At 39.7% G+C, this 18,483-nt stretch overlaps 1 protein-coding gene across 5 annotated transcripts in view; it reads left to right on the top strand.

The window, feature by feature from the left end:
- Nucleotides 1–18,483, top strand: part of col4a6 (collagen, type IV, alpha 6) — an 82,611-nt gene that overhangs the window by 62,188 nt on the left and 1,940 nt on the right. For 4 of the 5 annotated variants that reach the window (XM_026936439.3, XM_053233136.1, XM_053233132.1 and 1 more), the window contains 29 exons: nt 276–342; nt 449–559; nt 698–853; nt 1,851–1,937; nt 2,059–2,216; nt 2,389–2,568; nt 2,697–2,880; nt 6,212–6,262; nt 7,413–7,484; nt 7,596–7,703; nt 8,819–9,037; nt 9,118–9,276; nt 11,548–11,712; nt 11,975–12,118; nt 12,273–12,392; nt 12,621–12,802; nt 13,034–13,097; nt 13,223–13,297; nt 14,034–14,141; nt 14,237–14,344; nt 14,650–14,721; nt 14,845–14,964; nt 15,269–15,388; nt 15,602–15,763; nt 15,953–16,051; nt 16,142–16,288; nt 16,558–16,674; nt 17,373–17,564; nt 17,773–18,059. In XM_026936439.3, coding sequence (XP_026792240.3) covers nt 276–342; nt 449–559; nt 698–853; nt 1,851–1,937; nt 2,059–2,216; nt 2,389–2,568; nt 2,697–2,880; nt 6,212–6,262; nt 7,413–7,484; nt 7,596–7,703; nt 8,819–9,037; nt 9,118–9,276; nt 11,548–11,712; nt 11,975–12,118; nt 12,273–12,392; nt 12,621–12,802; nt 13,034–13,097; nt 13,223–13,297; nt 14,034–14,141; nt 14,237–14,344; nt 14,650–14,721; nt 14,845–14,964; nt 15,269–15,388; nt 15,602–15,763; nt 15,953–16,051; nt 16,142–16,288; nt 16,558–16,674; nt 17,373–17,564; nt 17,773–18,059 — 3,834 coding nt within the window. The remainder of the gene's footprint in view (nt 1–275; nt 343–448; nt 560–697; nt 854–1,850; nt 1,938–2,058; nt 2,217–2,388; nt 2,569–2,696; nt 2,881–6,211; nt 6,263–7,412; nt 7,485–7,595; nt 7,704–8,818; nt 9,038–9,117; nt 9,277–11,547; nt 11,713–11,974; nt 12,119–12,272; nt 12,393–12,620; nt 12,803–13,033; nt 13,098–13,222; nt 13,298–14,033; nt 14,142–14,236; nt 14,345–14,649; nt 14,722–14,844; nt 14,965–15,268; nt 15,389–15,601; nt 15,764–15,952; nt 16,052–16,141; nt 16,289–16,557; nt 16,675–17,372; nt 17,565–17,772; nt 18,060–18,483) is intronic. The other variant, XM_053233134.1, reaches the window with a different exon arrangement.

Here is an 18,483-nt window from a genome sequence, read left to right on the forward strand (position 1 = left end):
AGTTAGGCGTAGTTGAGGTCAGAGAAAGATAAAACCTACAAAAAATTTTTAAAAAGTTTTTTTTTTCATGACTTCAGGCAAACCGAGCTAAAGACATAAAGTCTTTCTTTTGGGAAGGGCAGTTTTGGGTTGTTTTAAACTGTGCAGTTCATAATGAACAGTGTTAAATGAACAGTGTAAGACTGAATAAAACATTTGGGTACTTGGATGTGCAGAGCCTACATAAGTGTGGCATGCCAAGGTTAAAGACTGTCCCTTGGATCATTTCTTTATAGGGTTATAGGGGAGAACCAGGACCACCAGGGCGAATCTTTGCTGGTGAACAAGAGTTAGTTTTACAAGGTAACTGCTGTTCCTCGCTAGCACTCATATTCATGCATTAACATTCTCATACACTTAGATGCAGTAATACACATTAATAAGGCATCTCTCCTGCATTCCTGTACAGGTCCTCCTGGTGATCCTGGTTATGATGGCCTTCCAGGCCTGGTTGGAGATGCAGGTTTACCAGGATCTCCTGGACTGCCAGGTGACCCTGGATCATCATTCTTCCAACCAGGTGACAGTGATACACCACGATGCCATGGCCAGAGAGTTAGTTAAACTAAATACAGAGGTCCAGTCACATGTAGACATTATCATGTATCCCTTTCATTTCATGCTGTTGTACTTGCTGTAAATTTCTGTCTTCCTTCAGGTATTCCAGGCCTTCCTGGCTTCCCTGGTTCTACTGGACCTAAGGGAGAGAAGGGAGACCCAGGTCTTTCAAGCTTCAGCCCTTCTGGTTTGCCTGGAGACAGAGGTTTACCTGGACCTCCAGGTCCACCTGGACCTCCAGGTCTAACTCAAGCAAGTAAGTTTGTTTGTTTATTTATTTATTGCAGTGACTTATTTGACTGATAGGATTTCCTTTTCCAATTTTTGAAGTAGAGTTTATAAGCAACACTAGGCAAATTCTTTGTCAGCTATAAAGTCTAATGTATCTAATTTTATTGTGTTTAGCTGTGTTTTAGGGATGGAGGATACACTATAAATTATGAAATTATTAAATGTGCCATACATCTTAATTTACTTTCTAAATATGAATTATAAATTATATCGTTCTATAAATGTTCAGATCAGTTGTGTTAGTTTAGATTTAGATGTCTACAAGCATGGTTGATGACCTTTGCTATGAAGAATAAAGAATCTCAGAATTTTAGGTGTGAAAATGGCAATAATATTACGCACACTGATTGTTTTTACCTGTTGGAAAAGATGAATTGGTTGGCCCATGCTTGGTGGTGACTAAAGGTCAAATAATACAAGGTAGTCTGTATTTAATGGGCAGGTTGCATATCAGTAATGCAGAAACCCACCTAAATAAAACATTGTTACTCAGTATGACCAAAAGATGTATATATGATCAGCTATAAAATATATAGATGAGCTCATAACCAGTCTATGTCCTTACTCACAAAACATGCTTCATTGAGTTTGTGCCTCATGCATGAAACCAGAAATAGAGAGGACACGTTTGTTAAAGCATGGTTTGATATTTTTAAGACATACAGATTTCCATCTCTGAGTCAAGGAAAAGAGGTACTTTCATTGGATAGGTCTACTTAAATCTTGCTTTATATATTTACCTTACAACTACGGTGTTGCTAACTAACCATTCCAACATATCTCCAACATATCAACATATTCCTTCATAACTGAAGAAAATGAACATTTGAAATACTTATTTAATTTCTATACAGACATTTGATATCAAGTTCAAAAGACGTAATGATTATGACATAACGTTTAACACATGGGATAATTTGTTATTTTGCCAAATCAACTGATGTTGCATTGCCACTTGTCAGCTCTGTTTCCTGAGGACCTGACTGGACCACCAGGTGTAAAAGGCAGCGGAGGTCAACAGGGACAGAAAGGTTTTAAAGGAACTAAAGGTAAGGAATCTTGTACTTAACAAGTCCACAGATATGCTTGGAGAAGGACCGTGACTGAATCTGATGTCCTGGATATACATATTTACATGGGTTAAATTGTAGGTTGTCACTTGTTTTGTAGGTGAAACTGGACTTTGTGATTGCTTTGGTGAAGACATCTCTGGCAGAAAGGGTCCTCAAGGATTTCAAGGGCTCCCTGGTTTCACTGGGCTCAGTGGGCGGAAAGGAGAAGTTGGTGACTCAGGACCTTCAGGACTCCGTGGACCGCAGGGGCCAAGTGTAAGTGACATGAACCGATAACTGCTATTAAAGTTTCTTGCATACTCTTGGTAGAATATAACAAGGCCTAGATCAAAGTCAAGTTAGAAGAAGGTTGCTGCAACTGTGAGCTGCTCTTCAGAATTGCTACCATTCATGCCTAATGTTCGCCTAACATTGTGCTTATTTTAAGGGTCGTCCTGGAGAGCGTGGCTTTACTGGGACTAAAGGAGAGAAAGGAAACACTTATTATGCTGTTAGACGAGGACAGAAGGGTGACATTGGCCAGCAAGGGCCTGCTGGTCCTACAGGAGACACTGGACAACCTGGAAGAAGTGGAGCCCCTGGTTTTCCTGGAGCACCAGGACTACCGGTAAGTGGATAGCGTAATAATCAGTCAAATATCCAAACAGCTCTAAAATAATCAGCATCTTATAACGAAGATATATTGCCAGTTAGACACAAAATTTGTGTCTTTACTTTCTGTCGCTCTCCCTGTAGGGAGATCCTGGTTTTGGGGTGATTGGAGACAGAGGATATCCTGGATCTCCTGGTTTTAAGGGCCGCCCTGGTGCAGCCGGTGAGCCTGGCATTGGCTACCCAGGCGCCGCTGGTGTTAGAGGGTTTACAGGCAGCCCTGGTATCAGTGGGCTTCCAGGGCAGCCAGGACCTCCAGGACCACCAGGTAAGTTCTAGATAAACCAGATGGATGGATTTGTCTACAAAGTGAACAGAAAACGCATGTCTTTGTATCATTGTGAATGTGGATGCAGATACAAAGTATACACTATGTATACATGTGATAAATTCATATACATATGTATACATGTATACATGTGCACATGCATGTCCATGTGTGCATAACAAAAGACTTTTTTTTCATAAATGGATTCTGTTTGTCCATACGTTAAATAATGAAGCTCTCACACAAATTTTACTCTATACAATTCACCAGGAAGTGGTGAAAAGTACAGAAAAACTATCTCTTGATATATAATTCTGTCCTAAAATAGACACCTACACTCTAATTCAAGTAAACATAAAACAATAACTACATGAATCTTACTCAAATTATATAAAAATATCAAAATGTGACATAAATATATTTTTTAAAATGTAAGTATTTGTTTAAACTAAAGTGAAAGAACATCATCAAAGCTATAATGTACAATAAAGAACAAAAAAAGTTTGACAAGGTAACAAACATACAAACAAACAAAAATAAATAAATAAATAAGCACAAAACATGGCAAGCACCAGATCTTGTGTGGACTAAACTATATAAGATTACCTGAAGTGGTAATAAACTGGTTTAGCATAATACAACATTCTAATTATTAAAATATCTTAACTGCTATTTTAAAAAGTAGCATATAATAATATGACTTAGGAGTGTAACACAATGCCATTATCTGTATTGGCAGGGTTTTTGTTTGTTTGTTTGTTTGTTTTTTTGTTTTGGAAACACTGGAAAACACTGAAAAAACAGCTGGAAAAAGATGACATTTTATCACAAATTATCGCATTTATTAAGATATAGCAATTTGCAGAACGTAACTTCATCTCCGGAACCAGACACCATGTGGCAAACTTTATCTAAGGTGACTGAGTAGGCAAACTTTCAAAGCAGTGATGTTTTGAAAATCTTGAATTTTTTTTTAAACTACAGTTGACACCAGTAGCCATCTAATATTATTTTACCAGATTTACTTTCGGTTTATGCTTTACTTTATGGGTTTTAAGTTTGCTACATTTCAGAAAGATCAGAAAAGTTACAATTATAGGGCCAACATTTTGTGAACACCTGACCATGACACCCAGATGTGCTTTTTGAACATCCCATTCCAGATTTATCCCCCCTTTGCTGTTATAATAACCTCCACTCTTCTGCAAGGGCTTTCCACTAGATTGTGGAGCATGGTTGTGTAGATTTACCCATTCAGCCACAGAGCATTAGTGAAGTCATGCACTGACTTGTGAGGAGTGAGGAGGCCTGGGGTGCAGTCGGGTGAGGAGGCCTGGGGTGCAGTCGGGTGAGGAGGCCTGGGGTGCAGTCAGGTGAGGAAGCCTGGGGTGCAGTCGGGTGAGGAGGCCTGGGGTGTAGTCGGGTGAGGAGGCCTGGGGTGCATGTCAGGTGAGGAGGCCTGGGGTGCAGTCGGGTGAGGAGGCCTGGGGTGCATGTCAGGTGAGGAGGCCTGGGGTGCATGTCGGGTGAGGAAGCCTGGGGTGCAGTCGGGTGAGGAGGCCTGGGGTGCAGTCGGGTGAGGAGGCCTGGGGTGCAGTCAGGTGAGGAGGCCTGGGGTGCAGTCAGGTGAGGAAGCCTGGGGTGTAGTCGGGTGAGGAGGCCTGGGGTGCATGTCAGGTGAGGAGGCCTGGGGTGCAGTCGGCGATCCAATTCATCCCAAAGGTGATCAGTAAAGTTGAGGTCAGGGCTCTGTGCAGAGCACTCAAGTTCTTCCGCTCTAACCTTGGTAAACCATGTCCTCATGGACCTCTCTTTGGTCCATGTTTGGAACAGGTTTGGGCACTACTCCCTAGTTTCAGTGAAGGGAAATTGTAATGCTAGAGCGTACAAAGACATTCTATACAATTGTGTTCCAACTTTGTGGCAACAGTTTGGGGTGTGATGGTCAGGTGTCCACACACTTTTGGCCATATAGTGTTGCTGGACATGCTATCAGAATCTACTTTAAAGCTGGGACATAATGCTTCTGCAAAAGGAATCCTTAAAGGAGCATTTCATTATAATCATGTATGAATTTTCAAGAAGATTCTCTTTTAATAAAGATAGAGAACAATCATTTAAGAAAGATGAAAAGCAGTACCGAATGATGAAAAAATCTGAAATATGCACCACTATTAATCTGTTAAGATGAAAAATGTGTCTACCTTTTCTTATTCACCAACATTTTGAGTTAGTTTCATGTCTTCTTATGCATTTTTGTTAGTTGTAGTTTGGATGGGAATTTTGCTCAAAACTGGCAACCTTCCCCCCAAGATTCCTCAAGTCATTATCTAAGCTCCACATTAAAATAAAAACCTTGCGATTGAGCAACTTTTTCTGGTTTGTCCTGCAGTATCCTGATGCCCACACCAATTCTGAAGCATTCTGGCTTCATTAAAAAAACAAAACTTCCTACAGTTCTGCATTCATATTTGTTTTGGATGCATTGTCTGTTCAATCTAAATAATATATTCATATGTGGTTACACTCCTAATATGACTAATACAATATGCGTATAATAGTACAAAAGTACAGGTAAGGAGTAAAAGTGCAGGTTGGCAAAACAGAAGTCTAATGAAGTGCTTTGAAAAATGAATAAATAAAAAGAGTGGAGATGGCTGTGATTTTGTTTTTACTAGTTCCTCTTGGTGGATGTCTTTTTCCATTCAAATAAAAAAAGCATTTTACTCTTAGCAAATTCTATGCTGGTTTACAGATAAATCCAAATCACTTAGGCATCAATGTGTTAAAAAATGACTACTGAAAAAAACAGATTAAAAAAAAAATGTTTTGGCCAAAAAATAAAATGACTGGGGGGAAAAGGCTAAAATAATAATCAGCAACTGCTTTGAAATTCATTACATACATATAAATGTATGTGTTTCTGTGTATGTCTGTGTCATTGTACATGTGTATGTGCAGATTTCTTTTCTCACTCTGCTTGTGCTAACATATTTTCCTACTTGGATGATCCATTCTCTGAGAAGTTGAGAGTTTGGGAGGACTAGCATCAAGAAAAGTAACATCTGACTTTCAACTAAAATTTCCCTGACACTCTCAATCTCTCTCTGAATAGGAACTGTGCAGAAATGTGACTTTGCTATGCTTTAACAGAACATGCCTGGTTTACTTGGATAAGCTTTTTTTTTAAATTCCTTGCTAATGATATAATCTTCTTCATGCTTATGCCTTAAAATGATTTGATGATGCTCCCTGAGTGAAGTGATTGATGGACTGATTAACTGACTGCATCTCTTGCCATTTCTCTTACCCTTGCATGTTGTCTGACTAGGTGACAGCTGTGGGCAGGCGGGGCTTAATGAAGCCTCTTTCACAAAGGGAGGTGAGGAGCCCAGAGCTGTAGCCACTAGAAAGTTGTTCAGGTTGACTGAACCAGACATCTCAAGCCTGGCCTTCACTGGCACCACTGACTTTAAAACATGCTTAAGTTGTCTGTTCCATTCAGCTCTTGCCCTTTATTGGTGTGGTGTCCAATGGAATAGCAGGGGCACTTGTTGGATATTCTGGAGTAAGCTGGAGCCACAGCCAGTGGACAGGAAATACAAGCTGGTGGGGTAAAGAAAAGGAACAGACAGGGTATATCAGAGCATGGATGACAGTGTAGGTTTTCGCTGCCTGCTACGCTTAACTCAATATGTTCGCTGTGCCCTCGCTGCTTTGTGTCTTCAGCTTACGCCAGTGCATACAACAAGTGCACACAATGACAGTGCATTAGCTCTTATTGCCCAATCAGCTAACAAAGCCTGGTGCATGTGATCAACCCTGCTACGCTGTACACTGCAGGGGTATATAATAAGATTGCAGGTATCTTAATATCCCACATCATTTCACTAAAATAGATAATATTGTAAGTTTTAATTTAATTTATTTTATTGACATGGCCATATGGAGTTAGTAATAAAAGCTGATGGATTCAGAAATTGTTGAATAAATATCAGATCAAATGTTTATATAGAGATATCAGCAGAGAATAATCTCAACAAGAATTATCACACAAGAAAGTGCTATGGATGATTAAAAATGATTTTTATTTAATCAGGAATAATTTCATCTTTTGCCAAAAACCTCCTGTAATTTTGTGTATGTGTATATACAGTAAGTGATGTTTTAAGGATTTTATTTAAGTTGGTCTAAAGATTTTTCTGTTCTTCCTTTTTTTTCAGGTATATTGATCACAGTATTTAAAATGTTTATCACAATAATTTTTGAATGATACTAAATTACATTAACCCATAGCAATTTTAAAAATATTTAACTTTAACTGGACTTAACATTTTCATATCCTGACAGAACTTTGTTCTTGATGTGGATTTACAAATGATTTCATTTTAAATTTCTTTCCTTTGCCTTTTCTAAAAGTAATACAAATTCAGTCATTTACAGTGCTGTTTAAAATAGTTAGTTCAGAAACAGTTGGTGCCCCGTGTTGATGATTTGAGCATGTAACTGATGATGAATATGAATCTCCACAGGACTGTCACTGCCCTGCATAATTCCAGGAGAACCTGGGAATCCAGGTTTCCCCGGACTGCCTGGTGTGTCAGGTAATTCTTTCCATCATGATTTCCAATTGATCAAAAAGATGAAGAAAATGATTGTCTTGTAATTAAGTGCTGTCATACCCAGTTATTGTAAGTAAATGTATGTGTGGTTAGGCCCGAAAGGACAGCAGGGTCCACCAGGACTAAGTGGAAGGCCAGGTACTGATGGGTCGAAAGGTGAGAGAGGAGAATCAGGCAGTGGAGGTCAACCTGGAGCACAAGGTATGATCCCAGTCAACATTTAGAGCAGTCAGGAAAAAAAACGTTTAATACATCTCAACCCTCTTCAAGTCAAAACACTGATGCATCAATATTCCCACAGAACATGGAACAGAATTTTAAAAAATATACAAAATTACAGCCTATAACACATGATAATCATAATAAATGTGCAGTTTATAATAATCAGACTTGTGCTTTACAGTTTCTGGCTGAAAAATTAGCTCTGCCCCTAGCCAGAACAGAGCACCTCACACTGTAAAAAAAAAATGCTGTAAATTTACAGTATTTATTTTACAGAAAAACACTGTTTTATTATTTTACATGATTGTACTGTAAAAGATTAGGCAGTTAGTGCAGTACATAAAATACCAGAAAATGCACTGTATAATGGAATATCTAATATTTTTGGCAGGGGTGAGAATGGTAAAACTCTGCAAATTAGTGGATTCTTTTTGTGCCATTTATTTTAGTGGTTATTTTAGGCAAATACAGTCCCTGTTTGAGTGTAACTTTATATGCTACTAAAAACTTTTGTTTAGTAAAGAACTAAAATACATCTTTTAGTGTGAGTTATTTCAGTGGTGGTGGAAATGGTTGAATCAATGCACTCTAGTTGAGGTAGTTTTGGTGGCTCAGTGGTTAAGGCTTTGAGTTACAATTCAGAAGGCATGTGTTCAAATCCCAGCACAGCTAAGATGCCATGGTTGGGTGCTTAGAAGGGATCCTTAATCTTGTGCTCAGTTTTATCCTGCCTCAACTCTAAGTTGCATTTTTTTAAAGCATCAGCCAAATGAGCAAATGTATTGGATTATGTGTTATTTTACATTATGTAATAGTATATATGTAATATTTACTGTAAATATGTTTTACAGTTATTTACTGTAAATTTAAAGTAGTTTACTGGCAAGTCTGCTGTCAGAATGTTACTGTAAATTTTACAATAAATGTTTTACAGCGCTTAAAAGACAACTCTTGAGGCATACTTACTTTAAAAACAGTGGAGCAGGGTCAGCTGGAGGAAGGAGAAGGCTTGTCAATGTTTTTAAATGACAAAAGGAAATTACACTGTAACAAAACTATATTATTGTTTTGCTTTAACACGATGGATTTTACAGGCTTTCCTGGACCAAGAGGAGATCCAGGTTTACCAGGTACTACAGAAAATGGCTTTCAAGGTGCTCCGGGAAAAGATGGCCTTCCTGGGTTTCAAGGACCAATAGGAGAACCTGGCGAAACTTTAGGGGCAGCTCAAGGAATACCTGGACTTCCAGGACAAAGAGGAGAGCTTGGAGACAAGGGCCAACCAGGCACTTCTGGATTATCAGGCGGACGTGGTAGGTTTAATGAGCTCATCTCAGAACTACTATTACTTAGTTTTCGGTACTGCAGTTATGAATAAAATTTTCCCTTGTAGGTTTTGATGGACCCAGTGGTAACCCAGGTGTAAAGGGTGAGGGTGGTGACAATGGCTTCCCAGGACTTCCAGGGCAGCCAGGTCCACGGGGTGTGAGCCCTTCTGAAGTCAGTGGACCTCAAGGGCCACCTGGCAATCCTGGATTTCCTGGACCTGCAGGTGAGAAAGTGGTCAAGTATATGATTATTCTTTTGTTCACTGGAATATTAAATTGACCATCTGTTATCTTTGATGTTCCTGTGGACCTTTGTCTTGTTGTTTGAGAAAATTGACTGCTTTTTCTTATACGTTTCAACAATTCAGCCTACTCTCATAAAACATTTTAGTGAATGCATTTCTGTTTGCATTTTTGTGCACATCACTGGTCTTTGTCTGGCACAGTGGTAGATCCTCATCTCTAGGATTAGCTCTACCAAAAGTGTTAAATACAACAGGGATGATATTTTTTCAAGCCAGACTGAGGCGAGTTTACAAAAGAACAAAACAGAAAGTATGACAATATAGGATAAAGTAAACTAATGTAAAATAAGCCAAACTAATGTAAAGTAAGAAAGAAAGAACTATGAATCACTTATGTTCCAGCACAGCTGGAGATGTAATAATCATAATGTCCTCTGACTGCTCTTCTCTTTGTCAATGCATTCTCCACTGGACACTTTCTCACAAAAACATCTCATTTCATCCCTCTATTCTCTCAATGTCCTCTCCTTCTCCTTCTTTGTCTGTTTGTCTCTCTCTGTCACTACCACAATCATCTCCATCTTCCCGTCCCTTCCATTTGTGGTGTCTTGCTCCTCTGTTCTTGGTGCTGGGTCAATTCTCTAGGCTGTCAAGGTGAGAAAAGTTATCAACCGACTTCTTTATACATACTTCTTTATAGAGCTAATTTTGTCTAACAACCAATTCTTTTCTATGACATATTTCCTTAGTTTGCTCCAGAAAATAGAGCATCTGAACTTCCTAACCAAAGCACCTAGTGAAAGGGATTATGCTTAGCTGCTTTATTAAGCTGTGAAGAGAGATACTGTCCACTTTCTATACCATTCCAGTTTTCCATCAGCAAATCCTTTTTGGTGATAATAATTAACATTAACATCATTTATAATCCATTACACAATAAAATCCTTTATTTGTCCTAGCCATTTATTTTCATTTATTTCTCAAGCTTGGGGTGGTATAAATCATGTGAGGTGTATGTTCTCATCTATCATTTAAACGAGTGTGTATGTGTGTGTGCATACTGTATGTATGTTCTTGATGAGCGGTTTCTAGTGTTAAAATTTGCACTAATGCAATCAAGCAGTACTAATGTAGCTAGACTCCAGCCATCTGCTGCACTGTTATAACCCTAATCTGCTTGTATGACGTTAACAAACTCATCCAACTGCGAAAGAGCCTTTACAGAAATGTCTAGAATCTGATGACTTTCTCTAATATAATCTAATATTTCAAAATGTGCGTATTTATTACTGTTTCTTTGTATTACCTTTTTGGTGTTTGTTCTAGTAGTGCTTATTACTGATGTGCAGTAAATAAGAGTTAATGATTTTAAACCATTTTATTAACTTGATTTATTTTATTTAAAGCAATTCAGTGTAACTTTATACTCTGATATTTTATGTACAATAACACTGTGAGATTGCTGATAATATAATAAGGTACCTAAAAAAAGACAAAGAATTTAAGTAAGCATGTCAGATGAGATATGGTGAATGTTTGAATGAATGAATGGGGTGATGAATGAAGAAGGGACCACAGATAGTTGGGCGTTTCTTTAAGTGGGATCGGTGAGTGTGTTGTTTACGAATGCGCTCAGAGTGAAGATTATAATACTTCATGAAATCAGGCTAGCTCATGTGAAGGTTGATTAATATGACTCAAAATCTGCTCATAAATCCTGTCTGGTCAGCTCATGTCAGTTAACACATTGGCTAAAATACATGCTCATATATTAATACTAATTACCTCATTCTTTCAGCTTGAAGATCTCCGTATATTGACTTAAAGACACATCTTTTGCGGTGTGCGATCTGCAGACAGAACACATGGCATAACGTGTTTGTGTGTATCTGTGTCAGTGGCTAATGTGTCTGTGCAATAAAGATTTGCAATATTTTGTTCTGTACACAGTGTTAGATGTCATATCAGTGTACAATTGCTAGATCGTTGAAGGTGGTTTCTGTATAGGACAAATTACTGGAACATTCCAGTTTCCTGGATAACATAACACATTACTATTTGGTACAGGAAATATAACATAAACACTATTTTAAGCATGTAGATGATCATTATGTTTTTGACTGTAGACTCGTCTTCATCTTCAAGTGTGTTTCAGGTGATGCTATTACTAACCTGAAAGAGTTTGCTATTGTTATTCCAAATACAATATGGATTGAGTGGTGTTTGACACTCATGTTGGTGGTCTCCAAGGTTTCCCAGGACTCAAGGGTGCAAAAGGAAACCCAGGACGCCAAGGCTTGGGTAGAAAGGGTTCTTCTGGACTACCTGGAATTCCAGGACCAAAAGGACAAAGGGGACGTCCTGGAGATACTATTTCAGGACGTAACGGCCAACCAGGAAGGCCAGGAATAAAAGGTATGAAATTTTCAAATGCTAAAAATCTAAGGCATTCCTAACAGGTTCCCAAGATTTATTATTTTTAGCCTTCTTGCAATACTGAAAGCATCTCTGTATAGAGTGCATCCAGATTGCCAGATAGCTAACTGATCTCATTTCTCACATTACATTTTGCATCTCACATTTCTCATGTCCTTCCCAATCTTTAGGAAAGTATCAGTACTCTTTCTTCATTCCAGCCATTACATACATGCACTATACTGACATGGATGTTTTACAGGGGAGAAGGGATTCCCTGGATTGGTGGGATTCCCTGGATCACCTGGACGTTTTGGAGTCAATGGACAGCCAGGGGGTAAAGGTCAACCTGGAATCCCAGGATTGGATGGCATACCTGGTGTAAATGGCCTTCCTGGTTTTAAAGGTAAACTAAAACTTAAAAAACTTTAAAAAACTTAATTAACATGTCAACGAGATATGATGATTATTGATTTTTATATTATACCATACAAAAATGGATTGTGTGTGTGTGTGTGTGTGTGTGTGTGTGTGTGTGTGTGATCGTGTGTTTTTTCCAGGGGATCGTGGAGAGCAAGGCCCAATAGGACCTCCCTCTACACCCCTTCCACTGCGTCAGGAGAAAGGGGACCGGGGTACTCCTGGAGCTACTGGACTGCCTGGTTTTCCAGGACCACGAGGTACAGAAACACTCCTATGGCCATTGACTCTCATGTATCCATGAACAGAAAACTGTAGAATACAGAATAAGAAGTATCTTGAACACTGCAGTGTTCTTTACCTGTGGTGGTCAGAGTTTAGCTTGAACCTGAGCTCTCAGACAGCAGTCCTGTTTTTTGGTTTTGCCTAAAAATTGTAATCTGTCAGCATCCCATGCTAGAAATATGACAGGCATTGTCTTTAAACAGGTGATAAGGGAACCCCAGGTTTTCCTGGTCGTCCAGGCTTTCCTGGTCAGCAAGCATTTGTTGATGGAGCTAAGGGTCTACCTGGTGATCCAGGTCTCCAAGGGCGCACAGGTTCTTCAGGATTTGCAGGACCTAAAGGGGCACCTGGTGTTTCTGGTTTCCCTGGCATGACTGGACCTAGGGTAAGCCCATTTAAAGTGTGCTGCCAGTCCAGCTAAATGATAGTATTGAAATAAACCCACAATAGCCAACAGCCAGTACAGCTGCATGAAAATATAACCCTAGTCTTTTTTTAACGCACTAGATATAAAGTTCAGTGAAAACACTCATTTATAAAATAGATTTATATGATCTTTGAAGGTTATGTGTTGGATAAACACAGTTTATTTGATGCATTTTGATCCCTTTTGCAGGGTGCTGATGGAGTTCCTGGTTTGTTTGGATCACCTGGTACTTCAGGATTGCCTGGTAGCAAAGGTGAGTTCTTCTTTGCATATAAATAAATTTCTCCATGAGAACACAGTCCTTTGTAGACTGTAGTGCATGACTGTGTATTTGGTTATATTTAACATAATGATCATCCCACACATTCTCCTGTAAAGGTGTCAAAGGAGACTCTACTGGAGCACCTGGGACCCCTGGAAGAAGGGGACTGGTGGGAGATTTTGGATACCCTGGTGAGCTTTGTGTTTTGATTTTCTTTTCTTTTGTTTACTACTTGTTTACAACAGCATACTACAACAGTTGCTTGTAATTATTATTTTAATGATTTCCATATAATTGATGCTGACAGGAAATATTTATTAAGCCTGAGGAGATTATGAAAGTGACCTTGTGTGTTATTATTAAAAATGTACAAACATATATGTAGGGACCCTGGTGTTTTTGTGAATATAAACACTTAGCCTAGTATAATATACATGTTCATAACTGGGGGCACGGTGGCTTAGTGGTTAGCACGTTTGCCTTGCACCTCTAGGTTCGATTGGAGGTTCAGTTCCCACGTCCTTGCATGTTCTCCCCATGCTTCAGGGGTTTCCTCTGGGTATTCCAATTTCCTCCCCCAGTCAAAAGACATGCGTTATAGGCTGACTGGCATTTCCAAATTGTCCGTAGCATGTGTGTGCAATTGTGCCCTGCGATGGGTTAGCACCCTGTCCAGGGTGTCCCCCACCTTGTGCATGGGATAGGCTCCAGGACCCTGTGACCCTCTGTAGGATAAGTGGTACAGAAAATGGATGGATTTATGTTCATAACCAATGTTATGCCAAATTAAAATTATTAATGAACAGGACACTGAAAGGCATCCTTTTACAATATTAATCCTGTAATATAAAATGGCATTGTTATCTGTTTGTTTATGTAATACCTCAATGTCAGTATTTTTCTCTTTCTGTTGTATTTGATGCACAGGTATCCCAGGCCGTCCTGGTGATCAAGGTTCTCAGGGTTTGCCAGGAGGGTTTGGATATCCTGGGGAGAAAGGTCTACCTGGAAATCCAGGAAGGCCTGGACAAGAAGGTAACCCTTTTGCACACACATCTCCTTTTAATTAGTTATTATATTACACTGATGCTTCTTTTAACTTGTCGAACACATCATGTACCTTCTGTCAGGTCTGCCTGGGCCCCATGGCACTAGGGGTCTCCCTGGTTTTCAAGGACAGAGGGGACGGGATGGTGAACCAGGTTTCCCTGGGGCTCCAGGTCGTGCAGGAGTAAAAGGTCAGTCTAGTCAAGTAGCATAATTTTCTTCTACAGTTACAGCCAGAATATCTGTCATGTTTGCTACAGATATGCTATTTTTATGCAAGCGATGTATGTCTTTGCTGGCTGCCATACATCCAGAAACAGGTTAGGTTTCTAATCAAATAACCAGCAAACGTCTGAGATTCAAGAAGCTCGTAATTCATGGGTCTAGTAACTGAACATCTTATTTTATGTTAACTAATACAACTTTATATAACTGGTTCACAATGCAAATTTTTGAAAGTATGTTTGTTAACACACCTTTCCTAATTCCCTTATAGGTTTATTAGGATCCCCTGGTTTAGATGGACTCAATGGACTTTCAGGGCCCAAAGGTCAACCGGGAGTACCTGGTAAGAATATCTACAGCTGTTGATACTTCCTGTATTTCAAGTGGGTCCACACATAGTTAGCAGCCACCTTGTGGTAGACCACTTACATAAAACTCAAAGTAACACAGTTAAATCTGTCCACAGGTGTAGTAGAGGGCGGTCAGCCTGGAGCCCCGGGATTGAATGGACTAAAGGGAGAAAGAGGCTCATCACTGCCCGGAGTACCAGGATTTCCTGGAGTAAAGGGAGCCAAAGGAAATATTGGTGAGAAAATAATATACATTATAAACAGTTCTGTTAAACATGGAAATAAAAAATGGGTCATTTGTCTAGACAGCACCAGGAGCATAACAAGGCATGACTCAAGCAAATTAAACCAAGCAGGTTAGGTAGAGGTAGATCATTTACTACCACTATCACCACTATTGCTACTACTACTACTACTACTATTTAAAAAAAATCTCCCTAGGTTTTGAGTAAACAAAAACTCCAGAGATACCTGTTCTGTTTCAGGACTGTGGCAGTATTTGCCCCAGTATGTTGATCCTATACTTACGGTCTTTGTTAGGTTACCCTGGACAGCCAGGGTTCCCAGGTCCTCCAGGTCCTCGTGGGGGACCATCCATTTCTCCTAACATTCGTGGTCCTCCAGGAGATGCTGGTTTACCTGGACTTGATGGTGAAAGAGGTAAGTTTGCTCTTTTTTTAATGACTGTCCAGATAACTAAAATAATGTTCTGAGCATGGAGCAAACAGACCTGAAAGAGATTCAAAATGGTTATCTCATTGTTTTTGAAATTGCCTCTTCCAGAACAGTGTTTTAACTTCCTGGCTCCCTGTCTAACTGATCTTTCAATGAGCCAACCATATGAGGACCTTTTTAAAAATGTTTCTTTTATAGGTATTCCTGGCCCCACTGGTCCTCCTGGTCCAGCTGGGCCTGGAACAGACCAGGGTGACAGAGGAGATCCTGGATTTCCTGGATTACCTGGAATCCCTGGGAAACGTGGTGAACCTGGATTTGCAGGAGGACGTGGGCCACCTGGCAACCCAGCATTCAAAGGTGCTTATATGGAGAATCTTTATAACATTACCCATCAATATACAGAACTATTAGCTTCATGAATGTGTGTACATTTATGTATTTTGGTATACTATCTTCAAAAAAGTAATCATGGCATTTTTTTGATGGTCTGAAAGTCAGTTTAATTTAATATGCCAAAGATTGCCTTTCTCTAATCGTCTCCTTCAGGACTGAGAGGAGACCCTGGAGTTAGTGGACTAACAGGACGCCCAGGCTCCCCTGGAGATCCGGGAAGTTATGGTAGCAAAGGAGCAAAAGGATTTATGGGTCAGTAAATAAACTCAGCAGGTCTGTTGAAATATATAAGCATGCTCTTAAATACATACCATTTAAATGAACTCTATTTCTTCTTTTCAGGTACACCTGGTAGCAAAGGCCTTCCAGGAATTGTTGTCCCACCCCAAATACAGGACTTGCCATCTGGGAATCCTGGTCCACAAGGTGCCCCTGGCATTGCCGGTTATACAGGATCACCAGGCCAGCCTGGTTTCCCTGGACGTCCAGGTGAGCTGCATATCACAATTAATCGTATTTTCATTATTTACTGTCTAAATAATGTTGATTACTTAGGTCAAGCTTCAGTAGTACCTTGTTTTATTTGAAAGTTAACAAATTGGTCTATGACAAAAAGGCATTCATTGCACCTTTGTGAGTTTGATTCCCATTTTTAAACAAAACACTTGCTTATAGCTTTATAGTTTACTTTAAAGTTCAATCTAAAGTTTACTGTATTGCATATATACAGTACTTATCTTTTTTGTTAAAATCTGTAGGTACTAAAGGAAAGATTGGACCAATAGGCAAACCTGGTCGCACCGGTCCAGCTGGACCTTCAGGACCCATTGGAGACCCTGGAGCTCCAGGATATCAAGGATCTGCCGGTTACAAAGGCGAGTTAAATGTTTTATAGAAAGGTATTATAATCAAACCTGAGAGCAGTGAGTGAATAAAAGAGATTCCGCTTGAGAGAGAATGGAACATATTGTTTGGGATCATCTGAGGGGCTTTAAGACCCACTCCAGCTACGGGTGATCTGACTTTAATTCTTCATGTTTGTTGAGGCAGGAGCATTCATTGTCAGATATTAGTCATCAACAGTGAACTGTTAATTTGCTTGGGTTTCTGTGAGCCTCACTTCTCAAGCTTGGTGATGAAGACCCTTGAAGGTGGGCTCTTATGAGGTGGTGGTGGTGTGATGAGGTTCGGCAGTATTCCAAGCACACCTGATATAGGATGCCAGTCCATGACAAGGCACCACTAATCTATGTCATGATAGATGAAAGTGCAAACTGAATCTAAGGGCATATTGACAAGTTGTAATCAGAGCAAAACTGATACTTTAGTTTGCTGTTTGGTTTGAAATAGTTAGATGCTGGTTTGTTTAGAACAAGCTCAACAGACCTTTGGCAAGTGTGGATAGAAACTATGGAAATCAATCAGACCCTTAGAAATCAACAAGCAAATCCTTACTATACAAGAATGTGTAATAGCTTACCATTCATTTCTCAGTTGCCACTTTTCTACCTGTTGTTCCATTTCACCTTTTCACCTTCACTTCCTCTTTTTTTTTACTTTCCTCATTGCTCAGGTTTTCCTGGTAGGCAGGGACCACCAGGTCCTCCAGGTTTGCCTGGACGTGCCATTGGGATCGGCTACACTCTGGTGAAGCACAGCCAGTCCAGCCAGGTGCCGATGTGCCCTCAGGGCATGGACAAGTTGTGGGATGGCTACAGCTTGCTTTATGTAGAAGGACAGGAGAAGGCACATAACCAAGACCTGGGTAAGACACTTAAAGACATTAGAGATTTATTGCAGTGTATAATAACATCAGCAAACATGCAGAAATTTTACTATCAGTGGGGTATCAAGTGTCAAATATCAATATAAGGATGATATTACCTTAGTGTGTGTCATTCATTTTTCTTTCAACGGTCTTCCATCATTTGTTTTCTCATTTTCTCACCACAACTTCCTCTCTGGTCTCTCAGGATTGGCTGGCTCCTGTCTACCTCGTTTCAGCACTATTCCCTTCCTTTACTGCACAACCAATGAGCTCTGTTATTACGCCAGCCGCAATGACAAGTCCTACTGGCTGTCCACAACAGCACCCATTCCCATGATGCCTGTGGCCAATGAGCAGATTACTCAGTACATCAGCCGTTGTTCAGTGTGTGAAGCCCCATCTCAAGCTGTGGCTGTCCACAGCCAAGACATCACTATTCCCCCCTGTCCACAGGGGTGGAGGAGCCTGTGGATTGGTTACTCCTTCCTTATGGTGAGACATTATACCCATACATACTCTGTTTCTCTCTTTCTCTTCTAAAAACCTAAAGTGTTCATGGATTTTCAGAATAGTAAAAGTTTTTTTTGTGTTTGCAGGCTGGGTAATAAGCAGACTGCTGCAGTTTTCAGTATGAGAAAGATGATAATGAATTGGCAGAATCAGTACTTATATCGATATAGTTAGCTAAGCTACACATTACTCTACAAAAAAGTTATAAATGTACCAGTAACCATTAACCATAAGAAAACGCTCCAGTCCTCTGGCCTGTAAGAGAAAACTGCCTCTAACCAACTGACAGGAAGTATATAACTTTACAAATTGCAAATTAAAATTAAATATTGGGTGAGCTATGACAACAAGATTAATAAAACATCTATCACTGCTTTTCTACTACATGGTAAATAAAATGTTGACC

Source organism: Pangasianodon hypophthalmus, chromosome 4 (assembly GCF_027358585.1).
Source record: "Pangasianodon hypophthalmus isolate fPanHyp1 chromosome 4, fPanHyp1.pri, whole genome shotgun sequence".
NCBI lineage: Eukaryota > Metazoa > Chordata > Actinopteri > Siluriformes > Pangasiidae > Pangasianodon > Pangasianodon hypophthalmus.